General features: G+C 35.4%; 1 protein-coding gene across 3 annotated transcripts in view; it reads left to right on the top strand.

Moving 5' to 3' along the window:
- Window positions 1-216: 216 nt before the first annotated feature.
- LOC111509716 (neuropeptide CCHamide-1 receptor) overlaps window positions 217-19,268 on the top strand; it is a 47,359-nt gene continuing 28,307 nt past the window's right edge. The window contains exons 1-3 of one of the 3 annotated variants that reach the window (XM_074182578.1): window positions 217-336; window positions 12,169-12,471; window positions 18,247-18,473. In XM_074182578.1, coding sequence (XP_074038679.1) covers window positions 12,245-12,471; window positions 18,247-18,473 — 454 coding nt within the window. In that variant the 5' untranslated portion in view covers window positions 217-336; window positions 12,169-12,244. Of the gene's footprint in view, window positions 383-12,008; window positions 12,028-12,168; window positions 12,472-18,246; window positions 18,474-19,268 lie in introns of those variants that run through there. The other 2 variants (XM_074182574.1, XM_074182585.1) reach the window with 2 other exon arrangements.

Below are 19,268 nucleotides of genomic sequence, written 5' to 3' on the forward strand. Positions count from 1 at the left end.
TTTCTCAATAGATGTCATCAATAAACCAATTCAGATCCTTTTGTAAAGAGCGCAATAAAACATTTGTGTGCTAAGATGCTTTGTATTAAACGCTTTCAGTTGATATGGTTTGATTACATTATAGAAGGCTGAGCAAATTGAATTGAATTTGTTAGTGTATACACACTAATTTTACTATGTTGACTTTATCCCGGTAGTATTTGCTAATTGGGCTGCTAAATATTGACCAAAGTAGACGGCGATGTTCTTTTGCCTTTCTGCAATTTGTTTGTGATGTTAAACTGGTGCGATTCGTAGATAGACGATCAGGCTCATTTGATCCAGTTCAACGAGTAGGTGAGTTGTGAGAGGAACGTAACTGTTTGTTCATCTGTTTCGATAGGTAAGTGAGCATCAATAACAATGCCACTTTGTACATTCTACCAAGAAATTGTTATAGGAAAATATTGTTTGCTGTTCCAATCGAAACATTTTCGAAATCTTCATCAATAGTACCAAAACTTTCAGCATATATTATGCTGTGAATTTTTATGAAATTTCATGAAATTGTCTCGAACTATTGCTTTTATTCATACAGTGCGTTATTCATACAGTGCGATCCACTCGAAAGCGGGACACCTCCCTAAAATTAGCATCTGTTCTCCGATTTCGAAGAACTTTATTTTGAATTATAGAGCTCAAAAAACTGTACTTTGGGACCAAATATTATTTCCTTTCTACAAAAACCAAGGTCTGCAGCAAATATTTTCATAGATTAAAATACAAGAAATCGTATTAGCGATTTTTCAGAAAAAATTGAAATCACCATTGGACTGGGTACTCTCCCAAATGATGGTATACCAATTTCATAAAAAATATTCAATATTTATAATTCTATGGTCTAATCAACATTCATATTGTATCATGATAGAATGTTAACTGCACACCTCTTGAATGGTTTTTAAATCTTGGCGAGTTGGCCGTGAAACATCGTGTGGATATGCAAAATCGCCCTATTTTCATTTGGCACTAAAACAAAATACTATTGTTGATTATTATTGCTGCAGTCAAAAACTGTTTCGAAACAGTAACGTCAGATAATGCCAGATTAGTAAGAAAAATATTTTGGGCGGCGGTAGAAATGAGTGATTTTTCATGAGAGAACTGAGTGTACGAGATAAAATTGAACTTGTACGTCTTGTCGGAGATAATGCTCTTTCGGCAAGAGAAGCTGCCAGAGAATTTCATAACAGACATCCTGATAAACTTTCACTGATCAGCAAGCAGTACGGTGAACCGTATAAATTCTGTTTTAAACGAAACAGGTTGTATATCTAGGCATATGCTCTAAAACGGAAACAATCCACACCGTGAGAATAGAAATGGTGTAAGAATATTGCAATAATTTTTAATAATCATCATTCAAGCTTGCGAACTGCTAGTTTGAACTTAAATATTTCTAGAGAAAATATCAGATGCCTCGTGCAAAATAAAATTAAACCATTCAAGCCAAAATTCTACACACTCTGGAAGCGGGAGATTGACAAAGAAGGTTGTAATTCTCTTTGTGGACTCAAGGATAATATTTGAATGATTGTATAAACTTATTCAAAACAATTTTGTTCAGTGATGAAGCTACGTTCACTACAAATGGAGTAGTCTCGTCCTAAAAATCAAAGTACTGGTCTGCGGATAATACTAATTGGTTTTTGAACGCAAAAAAGGAATATTTCCGTGAAATGAATGTATGTTGTTGAATGATGCATGATAAGATTATCGATCCGATCCGTTTTTCTTCGAAAGTAATCTGGATGGAATTATATTTTTAGATTTTTTTAGAAATGAGTTTTGGGACGCAATACATCTGCGTATAGGGGAAATAAGCACATAAGTAAAAAATGGCCACTTTTCTGGAGGGAGTAAAAACTAATTTATTCAAAAATAAAACATACTATCAATACCCTTTGATGAATTGAAAATTTTTGTATTTTCCATACGCGTAACATAACTCACCAGTGCAGGATCGCCTGAATTTAAAGATGCGTCTTCTGTAGATACACCATGAAGTTATTGTAATAGCATGGCTGAATAATAATTATGGAAATCGACGGATGGGTTGAAATATTTGAATTGCAAAAGTGTCCAACTCCAGACCGCTGTCAGTAGAAGAACTACGCATCAGAATATCTGCAGCTTGTGCAGAAATTACAACAGAACAACTAAGAACAGCTATTGATGATATGAGTGCGTAGGGTTTTATTTTGTGAGTGACAAATCGCATATGCTGTGAAGTGGCCGTGTCAGGTGTCGCCGAATCACCTGGTTACCAACAAACAGTATTCTTTGCAGCTCACGCGTTTTATTTAAAGTCACATTTACAGTTCTTGCTGATGATTATGTCTTGCATAATGAAGAACAATAGTGAGGAATTGCTTCAATTGAGTTGTTACCAAAAAAATCGGTTCATCGGTTCAGCATATTCTAATTTTGTTAGCTTAGCCGTCTTCTTAGCCTATCTAGAAGAGAAATATTTCAAGATAACAGCATTCTTGAAGCGGAATAATGAAAGTTATAGGCCCAAAAAATCAAAAACTTTTACGTTTGAACAATGCCCTTTATCATTGCTGAGTTTCTGAACCTCCTGAAACCAAAGGAATATACAGGACACTGTTTCGGAAGGTTTTCTGCTTCCTCGCTAGCAGAATCAGGGGCAGAAATAACGGATATTTAGAAGCATCGAGGATGGAAGTCTACAACAGTAGCTGAAAGTTACATCGATCAATCCATTTCTTATAAGAATGCTATTGCTGAAAGAATAATCCCAATAGCTAGCTCCAGCTTCTCAGCATCGTGGAGACATGGGAGGGACGGACTGAATCTATTTCTAGACCACATAAATGCTCAACACCCTAGCATCAAGTTCACCATAGAGACTGAACAGGAACAACGGATAGCTTTTTTAGATGTACTAGTCGAAAGGTGTGGTACACGACTGACACATAAAGTGTGCCGAAAACCAACACATAACGACATTTGCCATTTTTGACCTCATCAGCACGGTGTAGCCAATTGCAAAAATGGGCAACATCTGGTAGCCGAAAACTGGAAATAACACATATGAACGGTGTCAAGTACAGGAGTCTACCACACATTCGTGATTTCGATTAAAGACCTAGCATCTGTAAGAACCGACTGACATGACCACTTAGGCAGCCATAGCAATAGCTGCGTGACTTTTGAATCCAGGATATGAATAAAGATATGGATTTTATTGAGTATGTATGATCTATCTCAGCGGTTTTTAAACGTTTTCGTGACGGAATCGTTTCGGAAAGCGAAATACTTGACGGAACCCTACAATAAAACAATAGTTTTAGAAAGGGCATCCTTTATTGATTAGCATACTGAAAGTACAATCTAACAGTTACTCATCACTCACTTACATAACAAATATAAGAATAGACGATATTTAAAAATAAAAAATCTAACTGATGGGTTCGGTGTCCAGTTCTCGTTATTATTTGAATTAACTATTTTTACCGCTTTATCCATAACTGATTTTAGATTTGACGGCATTTGCTTCATCGCAAGTGCTTATATATGCAGGATACAATAACTGGAACAAATGTCATGTGTACAAATGTCAATGCAATCGTTTCAATCGACATATTTAATTTTTTCTCCGATAGTGTTCATGGGCAGCGGTGAACACAAGCATGTCTTCTGACTATCTTGCTGGTTATCTCGCGATAACGCACGCGTTCGTAAACGACTGGATCTGTCTTCTGTATATCGCTGCGCACTGGCCCCAAGCTGTGCAGGTATACAGAATTATCGGTAATATTACGGTCTTTATCATCAGTGGCTTCACTTTCAATCCCATGTTGGTTCTTCGACCTATTCATTGGTAATAGGTTTTGTCGGGCGGATATCGCCATTCCTATTAACTGCCGTACGTGAGATCTGAACGTTAATATTTTGTCTAGGTTGACTCCCAGGTATCTAGCTTTGTCGGTCCACGGAATTTCTTGTCCGTTGAAGGTCACCTTTCCTTACGGGTGTACCATCCTCCGGGTGAACAGTATTGCCTGACTCATGTCAGCGTTTATACTGATCTTCCACAGGTTGGCCCATTCCTGTAATCTATCTGCCTGTTGCTGCAAGTATCTAATGACATGCGCTTGGCTTGTTGACCTCGCCAGCAGAGCTGTGTCGTCCGCATAGAGTGCCAACTTGTTAAAGTTGTTCTCCGGCTTGGGCACGTCTGCTGTGTATACCAAGAAGAGATGTGGCGAAAGGATTGCACCTTGTGGGACCCCTGCTTCCAGTAATCGCCTGGTTGGGAGTTCTTATCTTACTCTGCAGCGGCTTCACCTGTCAGTTAAAAAAGACTCAATTATTCTTACCATTTGTGACTGAGTGTCGAGGCGCGATCGTTGCTTTTATAGTCCTATTCTCGATCTCGAAAATTCTTAAAAATACCCGAGTCGGCGTCTCTGATAAAATAAGGAATAGAAATATAAAAAATTGCGGTGCAAGCAATCTCGACTCCATGTTTTGAAGTTAGAGCCGAAAGTCTCCAGTTCACAAATATAGCGTCTAATCTCAGAGGCGGCTATTATAAAAACGACAGCGCGCTCACAAGTAGTTATCGGCGGTGTCAGCATAATAGAATTGGGTGGTACGTCACCCAAATGACTTGCATCGGATTCTTTGGAGTAGCCAAACGCCGCCTTTCGGCAAGGCAGCGGTAGCTTTGTCTTGAGCGGCGGCCCGTTTGTGCCGGCTTAACAAAGCCGGCACAAACGGCTTTGAATGAACAAAGTATATTGTGGTGGATGGCGAATCAGTTTCGCTGCGCCTCGTGAATCGTGATACGTCGCATCAAAACGGTCGACCAGAGAGAGGTGTTTTGAGTTTGTTTCTAATTTCTTGTGGAACCCCTAAAGGGGAAAACCCTTCCTTAGAGTATGACTTATCTAAGTCAAAAAGATAAGAATTCGTGGACACTACACTCCAAAAATGAGGGCAAACCGCGCACACTTGAGTTGGCTATTCGCCCCATCAGCGCAGTGCACCCAAGCTCAAAAATGGGTAACAGCTGGTTGCTGAAAACAGGAAACGACGATATTACATGACAATTTTGTTTTCAAAATCTATGTTTTTCTCCAGAATCAATCATCTATCGAATTGAGTTTTATAATTACCTACTGTTATATGAAAGACATTGTAGAATAGTTTGATGTACCAGTCCAAGATCGGATGAAACTATTACGATTAAAAGAGCCAATCATGCGAAATATCTGGGCATAATGGTGGATTGTCATCTTAGGTGGCATAAACACCTGGTACAAGTTTGTAAAACTCTACGTTCTCTCCTATATGGGTTCAAATACTTTCAGCAAATACTGGATTTCAAGTATCTCAAAATTCTTTATCAATCAATAGTGGAAACACGACTTATTTACGGCATTCTAGCTTGGGGGGCAGCAACAAATGCTCACTTGCAGAATCTTGAAGTAATACAAAAAAGATTTTTGAATACCAATTAGGTATTCTTCCGACCTACTATTTGCAGAAACGGAAGTCTTTGATTTGCGTCAGCACTATGACTATAAAATTGTGATAAGACAATTCAAAAACAGATTTAATCTCACACTCATCAGCCATAACTGAAAATGAAACCAGCCAGAAAGAGAATAGGACAGAGAAATCACACTTTTTTATCTAGTAAATTTTAGTAACTTCTTGCCGACGGAAAACAAAGAAGCCTCGAACATATATTCCTTAAAAAAAGACTGAACATTATATTCTTTCTTTAGAACATAAGGTTGTCCATTCATTGTTTGAATATTAGAATATTCAATATATTTTTATTCTTGTTGATTATTTGTGTTCGTTACCTATGTTATGATATTCATGTTTCAATAATTGTATGTAAGGCTCATTAGCCTAATTTTATTACATTTACTATAATTTTATTATGTTACAACATTTTAGAGAATTATACATAATTTTATACATATAATTCTCATATATACTAAAACCAATAATGATTGAGAGTAGAAGTAAGCCCAGTTGACAGCAAATCGGGGGCGTGCTTATTAATTTTTGAGAGGGTTAAGAATGAAAGAAAAATTCTCAGTACAATTAGTTAAAATATTCATACACATTTTTTATTTATTTCATTAAAACTTTGCAATATCGTAATTTACCTAATCGTTGTAGTTATTAGGTGGGCCTTATGAAAACGGAGTAATAATCGTGGTAATTGTAGTAGGTTCCAAATAAATTAACAATATCAATGAAAAACACAATATATATATATATATATATATATATATATATATATATATATATATATATATATATATATATATATATATATATATATATATATATATAACTTTTTTTTCACTATTGGGTTGCAGCAATTGATAAGTGAACTCTTCTCAAGCTTTCGAGTAACTTAAACTCATCGTCAGGGGTACTACAAAAAACAAATTACAAATTTTTGATAATAGAATATAATATAAATGTAAATGTACAAATGTTCGTCTAATCTTCAACCTCAGATTCGTCACTGTTGCTACCGCTATCATCAAAGTGAATTATGATTGGTTCAATATTGTGTTCAATACGGTTGTTAGGTCCCACATTTTTTGCTCCTCTTTTAAAACATGCTGCATGCATTTCTTCCAGTCTTCTGCAGAAACAGTTCGAATAGCTTCTTGTAGGTGATGTTGCACGTCCACTAATTTAAGTTCTGTTTTCTCGTGCCACATATCCTTTTACTTGCGTCCAGATTAATTCTATTGGGTTTAATTCGCAGTGGTATGGTGGTAACCTTAAAACTGTAATTACACGACTAAACGCCATTTCATCCACTGCGAATTTTTTATATTTGTCTGTGTGTAATTTTGTTAGCTGAAGTAGTTCTGCCTATAAACTATCTTTGTTATATTGGATGTTCTTATTAATTAACCATTCTTGAATTGCTGCTTTTTTCCATGATTGTTTCGGTAATGGTTCTAAATGTCGACTATGGTATGGGGCATTGTCCATGATGATGACAGACCCAGGTTCCACAAGTTGAATGATGCCTTCAAACCATTTTTCAAACACCTCCGCATTCATCTCTTCATGATAGTCGCCTGTTTTCTTAGATTTAAATATCAATTCACCATTTGGTAAAAATCCACTGTCGCTTCCTATATGCGTGTGTAACTATCAGACGACTACCTTTTCCAGATGGCTGTATTAACCCAACTGACAAATCTTCAATGAAGGCTTGTCGTGCACTTGTTATATTACCATCCTGCCATACTTTTTTGACCGTATGTCCTTGGTTAACCCATGTCTCGTCCATGAAGTACAATTTTTTTTGAGCTTCCGAAATTCGTCAATTTTTCTTAGATAGTTTCTTCTCCATGCTACTATTTCTTGACGTTCAATGAGAATGCTTTTCCTGTCAACTTTTCCGTACGTAAATTTCATTTCGTGTACAAGTTTCCTAAAAGTTTCTTTACCCATTTTTGGGACCAATTCATGATCGCTAAGTGCCTCCAGAACTGTTTGTAGTGTGGGCAGCTCATTTCTTAGAAAGAAACTGTGAATAGTTCTGCGTATACTGGTTTTGGCTTCTTCATCAACTGTGATTTTTTTTTCGTCCGCTACTAGTTTTTGGCGTTTGTACGTCCCTATGAATTTCTGTTTCTCTTAGTATTTTGTAAATCGATGATTTTGGTACACCGGTATAATCAGAGCACATATCAACTAATTTATCTTTTGTAATTGTGGAACTTAATGATGTAGAAATGCCCGGTTGGTTATTCGGAGGTACACACGTAGAATTACAACACATATGCACAAAGTCATCTTTTGGTGGCTGATGATCTCTTTCACGACAGTGAAATACTCGCAGTACAATTTGTTTTTCTCTTACTGACCGAGACTCCGACCGTTTTACCTTTTTCGACGTGGAAGGCCCGACCATGTCTCCCATTTTTTGAGTAGTTTGAGAACGGTGTAGAAATATAATTATGTAACGCTCAAACACTCATCAGCACTATTATTTTCACCAATTGTTATCACAACACGTCGATTGCTGACTAACTTAACTGTAAAACGTACAATTCACGCTGTATAATTCACAAACCAATGATACGCTCATGGCTGCAAGTACATTAGTGAGGACTGCAACGATGAGATGGAAGTTACGGTAAAGTGACAAAGACAGAAATATCGTTGCGTACAGCGTTGCCACTAGTTGTAATAAATATCTAACACTATACAGAAAATAATGAATTTTAAATGATTAGTAATCAGGAAATGTATAAGTATTACTCATTACAAGCTTATTACTGATTTTTGTCATGAATAATACCTTTCAATCGTACTAGTATTGTGTATTATCTATAATTTGCCACAACCTACAACTCTACTGCTTACTATATTTTGATTCTGCTATAAACTGGTAACGTAAAATTTGGATATGACAACGCGCTTTACTCTCAATCATCATTGGTTTTACTATAGAAATGCAACTGAACCCGATTTTAAAGTGTACTAATTTTTGTCAATGTTTGGAATAAGTAAATCACCCATTCACAGGCAGGCACTGCCTTAGTGGATTCTTGTTTATTCGAAATATCTCTGAATGAAAGTGCACAATTATTATATTATTGTATTTTATTTTGAGAAACTCATTTTTATTCTAAGAATGAACTTATTAATTACGAAAAAAAAAAAACTGATGAAGTGCGCCTTGAGTGAAATTTTCAGTGTGAAAATTGTATAAACCAATACAGTTGAAAATGTACCTGAAATTTATATTTTCCATTCGATGTGGAGAATGAAAGATACAGATGTGAATGATTTTCGTATTCATTATGATGCGAACTTCAATTTTCGGAGCCTGAATTCAATGGAGGCTTTAAATTCGATGCATTTCCTTTTGCTGAATATATTGAAAGACGAGTAGAACTGGGTTCATACTTTTTTCTGTTGGTGGAGTAATAAACGGGAGTTCTTTGTGATTATTTCGATCAATACAGCGGGTAAGTTATTGAATGTAATTTCGAATGGTTTTCTGAGATTAATGCGCCAATTCATTCGCTCTTGTTCAAGCCCAAGTTTTTTGGTAATATTTTCAGTTCGAGCGATTCGAAGTTGAAAGAAATTCAGGAAAAGCAAGGCATTCACATATTGAAAAATACAAGTTTTGATGAATATCTTTATACACACATCCAGTGCTGCCTTGAGACGACAAAAAAATTAAACGTTTGTTTGAAAGTGGTTAGAAATGTTTCATGGTGAATTTAATTGTTTGGACTTCCATTGTCTGATATGATACAATACGACTAGAAATATCTGAAAAAATAAATAAAATCAAAAATTAAAATCAATATCAAAAAATAACGAGCATATTGAGAAATAAATATAATTAAAAATTTAAAAAATTTCAAACCGAGTTACCTCACGACGTTTCGATTATTAGTATCTACAATCGTCTTCGGGTAATGACCGGACTATTCCTCCAAGAGATGACTATTTATAGGTCATAAATATGCAACAACATATATGCAGCTCCGTTGAACTTCCTCTCAAACCAGTGTTCCTCCCAGTGGATGATCTCAGCTTGAGATCACTTGATGTTAAGTTGATGAATCCAAACATGCTCTGATATTCACGATTTGCTGGTTTCTTGTCGCTGTTTGTTTCTATTGTGCTCGTCAATGCGGCTTTTCAATGACCTCCTAGTTTCGTCGATATAGGTGAAACCGGAAAATGCAATTCTTGGAATTACAGTCCGCGTTTTGTGGCCTGATTTTCGTGAGGCTGCAACGGGTGGTGTTTCCGGATCTGAAGCAGGTTCTGATGTTCAACTTAGACACAATTCTTTTCATCCTTTTCGACAATCACCTGACGTTGGTGAAGGCAAGCACTGATTGCGACGGCTTCTCTTGAAGTAGTATGGTTTGAAATACTTTCGATTTGTATTTCACTTTTGATTGTTCAATTTTCAATTTTTTGCGTTTCTTCACAATATAATTGCTATTTCTAGCTATTAATTTGAATTTTCGCTTTTATTTGTTCTTTCTGAGATTTCAAATCATATTAGACAATGGAAGTCTGAACTAGTATGAAAAAAATTAAAAATTTTGCGTCACATGAAATAGGTCAATTTATAAATTCAAATTTTTAGAGACGAAAGGGTTGAACAATTCGAACAATTCAATATTTTACAATTCGAATTTTGTGAATTATCCACTTCTATGAACTGAGTTCCTCAGATAATGCAGAATATTTCTAATTTTATTACTGTTATATTGGATGATTTTTTGCTTCGAAATTCACTGATATCAACCTATTTTGTTGATACAATTCTACCTTTTGTAGCATTAACGGATCGAAATTGATTACATTAATTCTATGTCGTGTTCTGTATTGTGAATAGTAATGGACTATTCATAAACTGGTCTTGGAACACCTTTTGTACGTACATCTTCTTTGAATCATTTTCGGTTCACCGAAAATAATTGCTGAATATTTTATGTAATGAAAATAATACGTTCCAAAAAAAATTATTTTTAGCAGTGGTAGGGGAGACCGGGTTGAAAGTCACATTTTTTGCCTTTGCATTTTTCATAAATTACCAATGGTATTTGTATATCAATAGATAGTGTTTTTATACTCTTCTGAAGATAAATATTTTTTTTTCTCCAACAAAATGCATATAGGAAATATAACAATTCCTATGGAAAAGAAAAAGTGTGACTTTCAACCCCGGGGCGGAGATGGTTGTCACAGTATCTGGAGCAGGTAATCTCATAGGTAATTGAGAGGTTTAAAAACATTCAAAGAGATATTTTTATTGAAAGTGGAATAATATACGTAATTATGAAGAGAAAAAGTGTCTCATCCGGGAGAAAAAACATATTTGCTTCAAATGAAAAAACTTCCATCTAGTCACTTCAATCATTTCATTCCTCTTTTTTAAGTATTTAAATAATTTTTTATAGAAAAAGGTTGAAAAGAGAAGTTTACAATGCGGTGTTTTAGAGCTCTTTTATGAAAACTACTTGATTTTCGTCAAAAGGAACATTCCTTATTACGGCGAATGTAATATGGCAAATGTAACGCTGTTTTTAGATATTCTCGGTAGACGAACCGAAATAAATATTTGAAGCCATATAGGTAAGTATGTATTTTTCGAATTCTTTCTTCTATTTGTCGGTGAAGATCTACATATACCTCTGTTAACCAATTTTTGTTGATGGTATGAATAACACGTGTTGCTCATCTATTGGAAAGTGTATTTTCACAAAACAGTGTCAGACTGCGATATAATCTCAAAATCACTTATCTCGCAGCACGCAGATTCACTGCGTGAAATACTAGTTGATCAGACTTTCTCATATGATGCCATGACATTTCTATGATTTTCTCTAAAACAAACGAAATTGTATGTACCAGAAGCTCAAAAAACCAACAAAAAATGCAGCACAATTATATGTATATGGTGTTGGTTGTCACATTTCAAAACATAACCCCCTAAAATAACTTTGAATCAATATCTATTCATAAAAACGGATAGTGATATCATGAACCAAAGATGTCTCATCAAAAATACATGAAATAATTCATATCTACGGAAAAATTATGGTATTAATATGAGACTCGACACAAATTTACTTTCGCCATCCGAAAATAAAAGTACATATCTCCCTCACACAGTACCTATGAGTGTGAACTGAATTGACATAAGAATGGATGAACTGCTCTCGCGACCTTCGATTTTGTTCGATAAACTCTTTCGTTCGCTTTTCAATATGGCCGCTGTGCTAACCAACCCGTGAGACAACCATACCCGGTCTCCCCTACTTGCCTGGTGATGAAACCCTCGAACATTTCTCTCGACACACAGTTTTTTTTTATTAAGTAGTTTGAATGGAAATAAACGGCAAAACTTCGTAACGCGTTTATTTATATCTGCCAAATCGTGAGACGGAGTGTCTATTCTATTGTTTTGAGACGATTGGTGAAGTAGGTATTACCAAATCTCAATATAAGTGACTGAAAACTATCGATATGAGAGGCGTTTGTTCCTCACTTGATTTCTCATCATTTTTTATAGTCAATATTTGAGGTCTTTTTTTGTTTACTATGCAATATTTTCTTTTTCAGGACACTGTTTTCACTATCAAAGATGATATACGGTTCACCTGATATTCAAATTGAAGCCAGTTGAAACTACGTCATCATGAGTTCGAGCTCGACGACTTCCATCCAGGAATATGTCCAAAATACAACTATTATCAACGACAGCTTCCAAATGCTGAATGAATCTGTTATGCCGTATGAAGATCGCCCAGAAACTTACATTATCCCTGTATTGTTCTTTGTGATATTCGTAATAGGGGTGATGGGAAATGGTACATTGGTGTTCATATTTCTGAGACATAAAATTATGAGAAGTGTCCCCAATATGTGAGTATATTATGCACGTTTTCTGTTAATCAAATGAAATAGGTGATATAACATCGAAACCGATATTTATATCTATTTATCAGTTTAGCCGGAAAAAAATAAAAGAAAATAGGATATTTCAAAACATATCGTCACTTCTACAAAATTTTGACACCAAACAATACCAACTTTGAAGGGAAATCCAATGAAGTGACGACATTTCTCATGTGAAATTTTCGGTATCTCTACAAAATCTGCAAGAAATATATTCGAATAAAACTTTATTGTGGGATTTTCACTGAAAAGTTCACAAAACCGCCACAATTGTTTCAGTATACAAAAGCTTCCTTAGGCGTGTTCATACTGTCTATTTTTTTTTTGAGGGTGAAACACAAGCACTATAGGAAAATTCGCCTGTGCGAAAGTAGCGATTCACATTGAATTTGATTCGCTGGAGATTTGATTTATTTGAAAAAACGTTCTCGAGAAGTTCATATCATATTGACGCAGTTCTCCAAATGGAAGAGTTTTCAAACAGTGAAGTTTGAGGTGTACTAGGTTGAACTCCCAGAAAAATGAGCAGCCACAGTCCGTCGCGTATTTATGATATGTACGGCTCTTGGTGAAATCAAATGTGTCAAGTCGTTTGATCACCCACTGTGAAAGTATCTATAAAAGAGAGACAAATCTCCCTTCGTTTTGCATTGCAAGTTTGTAACCCCTATAAAATCAACCCCTATAAAGGTAACCTCTATAAATTTGAGATTTCGGGAACTTCGAGGCAAATATATCACCAGAACAATCAGAAGCAGAAACACCACCGCAATGAAGACGTTGGCCATCCCCTCAATGTCCCGCGGGGGCCCAAAGGAGATCCCAGGGAAAAAGCTACCCTTTTCCCCCAGCCAGGTTCCTAGGAACCCTGGAGGATATCCCGGAGTGGTTCCAGGACATCCTTGACGAGTTTCCGCTGGAAATTAGCTAAAAAATAGCCCACTGCCAGAAATGAATAGTTCTACCTGTCCCCCAAGATCCACCAGAATCTGAACCGACCAACGAATCACCTGCATCTGTACCCGAACAACTTCACCAAGGATAACTCAACCCATACACAAGAACAGCAATGCCCAAGGAACGAGAGAAGACCCACTAACTCGAGCAACACAGGACAAAAGCATTGTAACCAAACATAAACACCCAGCAGCAAGAACTAGACTAAGCTGCACATAAAAACAATTATTGTTTTTTTTTAATCATCACAGCCCCTGAAGAGGCACTAGCTTAGAACAGGGTACCACATAAAACACATGCATTATTAACTCACCATTAGGAAAACATTAACTTACATTCAGAGAAAATAAACGTATGCAAACGATAGATCGTGTATTCAATGTATGGAATTCAGGGAGTGCTAAGGGTCGGAATTCCATACATGAGAACAGTACTCCAAAGAAGATCTAATCTAGCCTTTATATAGTTTGTCCTGAAATCCAAATGGAATGACGAGACAATAATGCTGTCGTCAGCAAAGCAATATATTGTATTCTTGTATTCTTCCCATAAGTCGTTGAAAAGAGGGTTTGAGACAATATGGATCCCTGGGGAACACCAGCGTTGATGCTGAAAGTAATCGAGAGATATCCATCGACAGCCACTCGCAGGGGAAGTTGAAGAGCCATACACAACAGCTCTTGACTCTCCATGTTTCTCGATTGCTTTATTCCAAATATGCGTGACATACGACATTTTTCCAAAAGCCATATTGGTGATCGCTCAAGGCGTTAAAGCCTTCCAAATATTTGACTATATGGTGGTTTACGGCATTCTCCTTATTCTACCTAATTACTGCTCTATATAATACATATCTTTGAATCCTATGACGTTCTAGCCAGCTAATGACCATTAATTCAATCTCAGTTTGAGTATCAACCGACTGAAAATTTCAAGATCAAGAGATATGACATTGACATGCTTTGATGAAGTCACCAATGACATCGGTCGTTGAAAAATAAGCCTTGGATGTTGCTCACGAAATAAATAGTAATGTGAGCAACTTCATTGAAAACAATCAAAACCTCACTGTCAGGAAAATCAGGAGGTTACAAGTTGACTTGTGACTCTCACCCAGAACATTATATTGGTAAAACGGAGAAAACCTCTTCTCTGAGAAAAAAAGAACATATTGTTTTTGGTGAATGTGAAGACCAGTTTCACTTTTGGTAGAGGGTCTAAGATCGTCCACGACTATAACAAATTACATTTACAATGAAAAAATACGAAACTCATTCTTTTCTGATGCTTTGAAATGACGAGATTCAGGAATTCTGAAAATTTACTGAATGAGCAAATGAAATAGAAATCTTCCTCTCGATTAAATCGGTTTTCGTATACGGACATTCTCAAATATTTTATTTATCACATATCCTTTCAAAGAGTTGGTGAAATTTCTTTCACAATATTGAATTTTTTTTATTAGTTTATACTTGAACTCAGGTTGAATTATTAGCCATCAGGTTGGTTGAAGGTTATATGATTTATATCATTATACCGGGTGTCCCACATTTTATGTGACAGGCAATATCTGGTTTGTTGAAGGAGATACACAAAAATGTTTCATACAAAAGTTTTAGGAGTTCATGAGAGCTATATTTTGATATAATTTGTAAATATACAGGGTGTTTGGTGTAGGTGCTACAGACCAAAATTTCATTTTTTAAAATAGAACGCCCTGTATATCATTACATATTCAGATGCTACGTTAAATTCTGATATCATTTCATGTTTGGTTTTTGAAATTCGGTTACGGCGTTGTTGAGTTATTGCTTAAAATGTAAAGTCTTGAGAACGACTATTATTTTTAAAAATATCTCATACAATTATTCTCTCTGCATCAGATCACATGAAAATTAGTCAAAATTTTGGGTGTTCGAAGTGATGGTTTCAATTTTGAGTTGTGGAATTCAGTCAGGAATCATTTTGAATATGAAACAATTGCGAAATTGAAAGAGGTGTATTCGAAAACAAATCTTTAATTAATAACAATGTAAATAATATAACTTGATAAATCATTTCATAAGAATGGTAGGTACCTAGAAATAAGTCATAAAAATTGTTCAAAGTGATGCCCATTAGATATTATACAGGCTTCGAAACGTCGAATCACTTCTCTCGTACAAGTCGCTCTTATAATATCAGGCGTAATATCACTGCACGCTAGTCGAATTTTCATTTTCAGATCATCCACATTCAAAGGGGGAGTAGTGGAAACAATATCTTTTAAATAACTCCATAGGAAAAAATCAAGCGGTGATAAATCTGGGGAACGAGCCGGCCACCGAATTGGACCCTTATTACCAATTCATCTATTTGGGTACGTTCTATCCAGATATTCAGTAACAACCTGTAAATTGTGAGGAGGAGCACCATCTTGTTGCCACCAAATTCCTTGTCGTTCTGCTATGGGAATATCTTCCATCAACTGGATCAAATCATTTTCTAGAAAATGTAAATATCGCAATACACTGAGATTTTCATTGAAAAAGTAGGGTCCTATGATGCGGCCATTGAACAATCCACACCATACATTAATACCCCAAGTAGTTTGAAAATTACTTTCGCGGACCCAGTGAGGATTTTCTTGAGACCAATAGTGACTGTTATGTCGATTCACAACTCCATTATTGTGGAATCGCGATTCATCGCTCCACAAAATTTGACTGAATATGTTAGGACTTTCATGTAATATTACCTGAATACAAGCAATGAATTCAAGTCGTCGTTCAAAGTCCGTGGGTTTCAAACCTTGTACCAACTGAATTTTGAATGGGTGGTATTTATTTTCTTTCAGAATTCTCTGTACATTAGATTTACTCACACCGACTTCTTCTGCAAGAGTACGGATAGAAACATGTGTATGAATAATAATATAAGCCAAAACATTGATCTCTAAATCTTCAGTTCTAACAGATCTCGTATGATGACGATGCTTTATAGTTGAAGGAAATGACCCAGTTCGCAATTTTTCTACAACTCTCGAAAAAGTCATTCGTGACGGAATGGGTCTGTCTGGAAAACGTTCTTGGTATAGACGTTGTGCTTGACGGCAGTTTTTCTGACATTCCCCTAAAATTAATAACATATCAATGCAATCACTTGGACTAAACGCGAAAGGCATACTGGAGTTTTCGCACAAAGAACACAGTTACTGTTTTGCAAAGAATCACTGAATCGAACTGACAAGTAGATACAATTCAACAACATTTGTTACTATGGCATCAACAAGCATAAGCTACTTGATAAAATTGTGCAATATAAAGCAATTCACCCTCAAGTTAGTCACATTTTCAAGAATTTCAATATTATATTCAACTGATATCGATATCGTATCGTAGAGGGGAGAATAATGGTTTGTATTCAGTAGTAGTCTAGTTCAATTTAATAAAAGATATAGACTGGATTCGTGTACGAGTAAATAAGTTTTTTTGAAACTTTATATTTAAGGAAAAGTGCAATAACTCAACAACGCCGTAACCGAATTTCAAAAACCAAACATGAAATGATATCAGAACTTAACGTAGCATCTGAATATGTAATGATATACAGGGCGTTCTATTTTAAAAAATGGAATTTTGGTCTGTAGCACCTACACCAAACACCCTGTATATTTAAAAATCATATCAAAATATAGCTCTCATGAACTCCTAAAACTTTTGTATGAAACATTTTTGTGTATCTCCTTCAACAAACCAGATATTGGCTGTCACATAAAATGTGGGACACCTGGTATATTAACTATATACATCGCTGATAAGGAAAAATTTTACTCTGTATGATAACGCCTAAAAAAGCTATTGTTTACTGTATCTAACAAGTGTTGAGTTTTGTAAACTGTCAAATGAAAAATCTCATAATGGAAAAGTACTTGAATGAGTAATGAATTTTCATTGAATATGAGAGGTAAATTTCATCAAAATTTTCCAGAAATTTCATCAATGTTTATGAGACTATTACATTGTGACAAAAACTCATGATTGGAATGGTAGCTGAAATGAAATTATTATAATTGAAGTTTCACAAATTCGAAGGAAACTTACGAAAATTTCTTAAAATATTTTTCAAAACCTTAGTGAAATTGAAAATGTTTGAGTGAAACAAGATTTCAATAAATCATTTATTATTTTAGCATATACTAGTTTCGAAATGTTTTCAAAATCAAACTTTCATTATATTTTTTCGAATTCAGTTGAAAATATGTTTGATGGAATTACAAGATATTGAAAAAAATATATCAACAAAATATATCGACAAAATTTAGAGACCGAACAATTTTTATTAAACTTTGAAAATTAATTTAATAAATGTATATCAATATATCGCAATATTTCCAGAAAGTTTCTACAGAATATAAAGCTGAAACAAAGTTTGAAATAATTTAAAAATTTTCCAATTATGAAACCATTTTTTCAATAATAAAAATTCCGACTGAAAGTGGAATGCAATAAAAAATCCGAGAATGGAATGAAATTGTTATTTTCCAATTTTCATAAATTTCCAACATGTTTAAACTCATGTGTAGATCTTGTCTGAATTCCAGTAAACTAATTTTTTCTAAATTTTGTATAGTAGAAATCTCATCGACATTTCGATTACATCCTATAAAAATTCCGTGAAAGAATCATTAAATTGCCGGATGCGATGAAAGAAGTTTCTAAAAAGCTACTGAGAAAAATTACGCAAAATTTGAGCACTGAAAAATTTTTCCCACATTCAAATGAAATAACTGTTGATTCCTTTCAGTTACATTTTTTCATTGGCATTGGCTGACCTCTTAGTTCTCCTCACCAGTGTTCCTTTCACCTCTATCGTATACACCATGGAATCCTGGCCATGGGGCGGATTGATCTGCAAGATATCTGAGACGGCAAAAGATATATCCACAGGCGTATCTGTTTTCACCCTCACCGCTCTTTCTGCAGATCGATTTTTTGCCATCGCGGATCCACTGAAGAAGTTCCATACCGGAGGCAAGTGAAAGTTTATTCTATTGATAGATAGAAAGTGGAAATTCAATTTGAAGGCTAAGAATACGTTTCGGGTTCGAAAAATGAACGACAGATGTTGTGGGTGATTTCCTACATTCAAAATCAATCAGGAAAACAAACACTTTCAACTGTCAAAATGACATATCTGTTGAAAAATCTGTCAAATTTTTTTTCCGTTAAACAGCTGCTGCCCCACTACGACAACTCTCAGAAGTCTGGGGATTACCGGTATTACCTTTTAACATTGACAATATCTGCGCGTCGCTTCTACGGTAAAAAGCACTCCCAATTTTTTCTTCTAACACTCGCACAGAAACATCTTGATTCATTCAAGCATATGCCATAATATTTATCCCATTTTTGGAAAAAAAGGTTTTGGCTTCCTTCTTCACCATCTTTTTAAAATATTTTTGGAAGGTTTCCACATTTTTCAGAATGAATAATCTCTTCTAAAAATATTTCCGTTTCAATTCATAAATATAATTATCTTGTTTCGTTTTTCCCCGTGAGTTGACCAATAATTGACTACAATGAACAATAATCAAATTCTAGAATGTCTATCGACTTACTAGATCGCTTCACGTACGGCACTGTAACTTCCATTGTCTTGATGGGCGAGTGGATGGCGCTTATATTTGAAAATCGAAGGCACTGAAAATTCCTCGGAATTCCATCGAAGCCGGTAGCATTATTCTCGTAGGGTAGTGAACATCGAACATTAGTGCGCTCATAGCTACGTCACAATTGGTTTATGTCTACCAGTGGCGGCTGGCGTTA

The sequence above is a fragment of the Leptinotarsa decemlineata genome, unplaced genomic scaffold (genome assembly GCF_025532065.1).
Source record: "Leptinotarsa decemlineata unplaced genomic scaffold, Ldec_3_MD MMD2_P_RNA_scaffold_2, whole genome shotgun sequence".
NCBI lineage: Eukaryota > Metazoa > Arthropoda > Insecta > Coleoptera > Chrysomelidae > Leptinotarsa > Leptinotarsa decemlineata.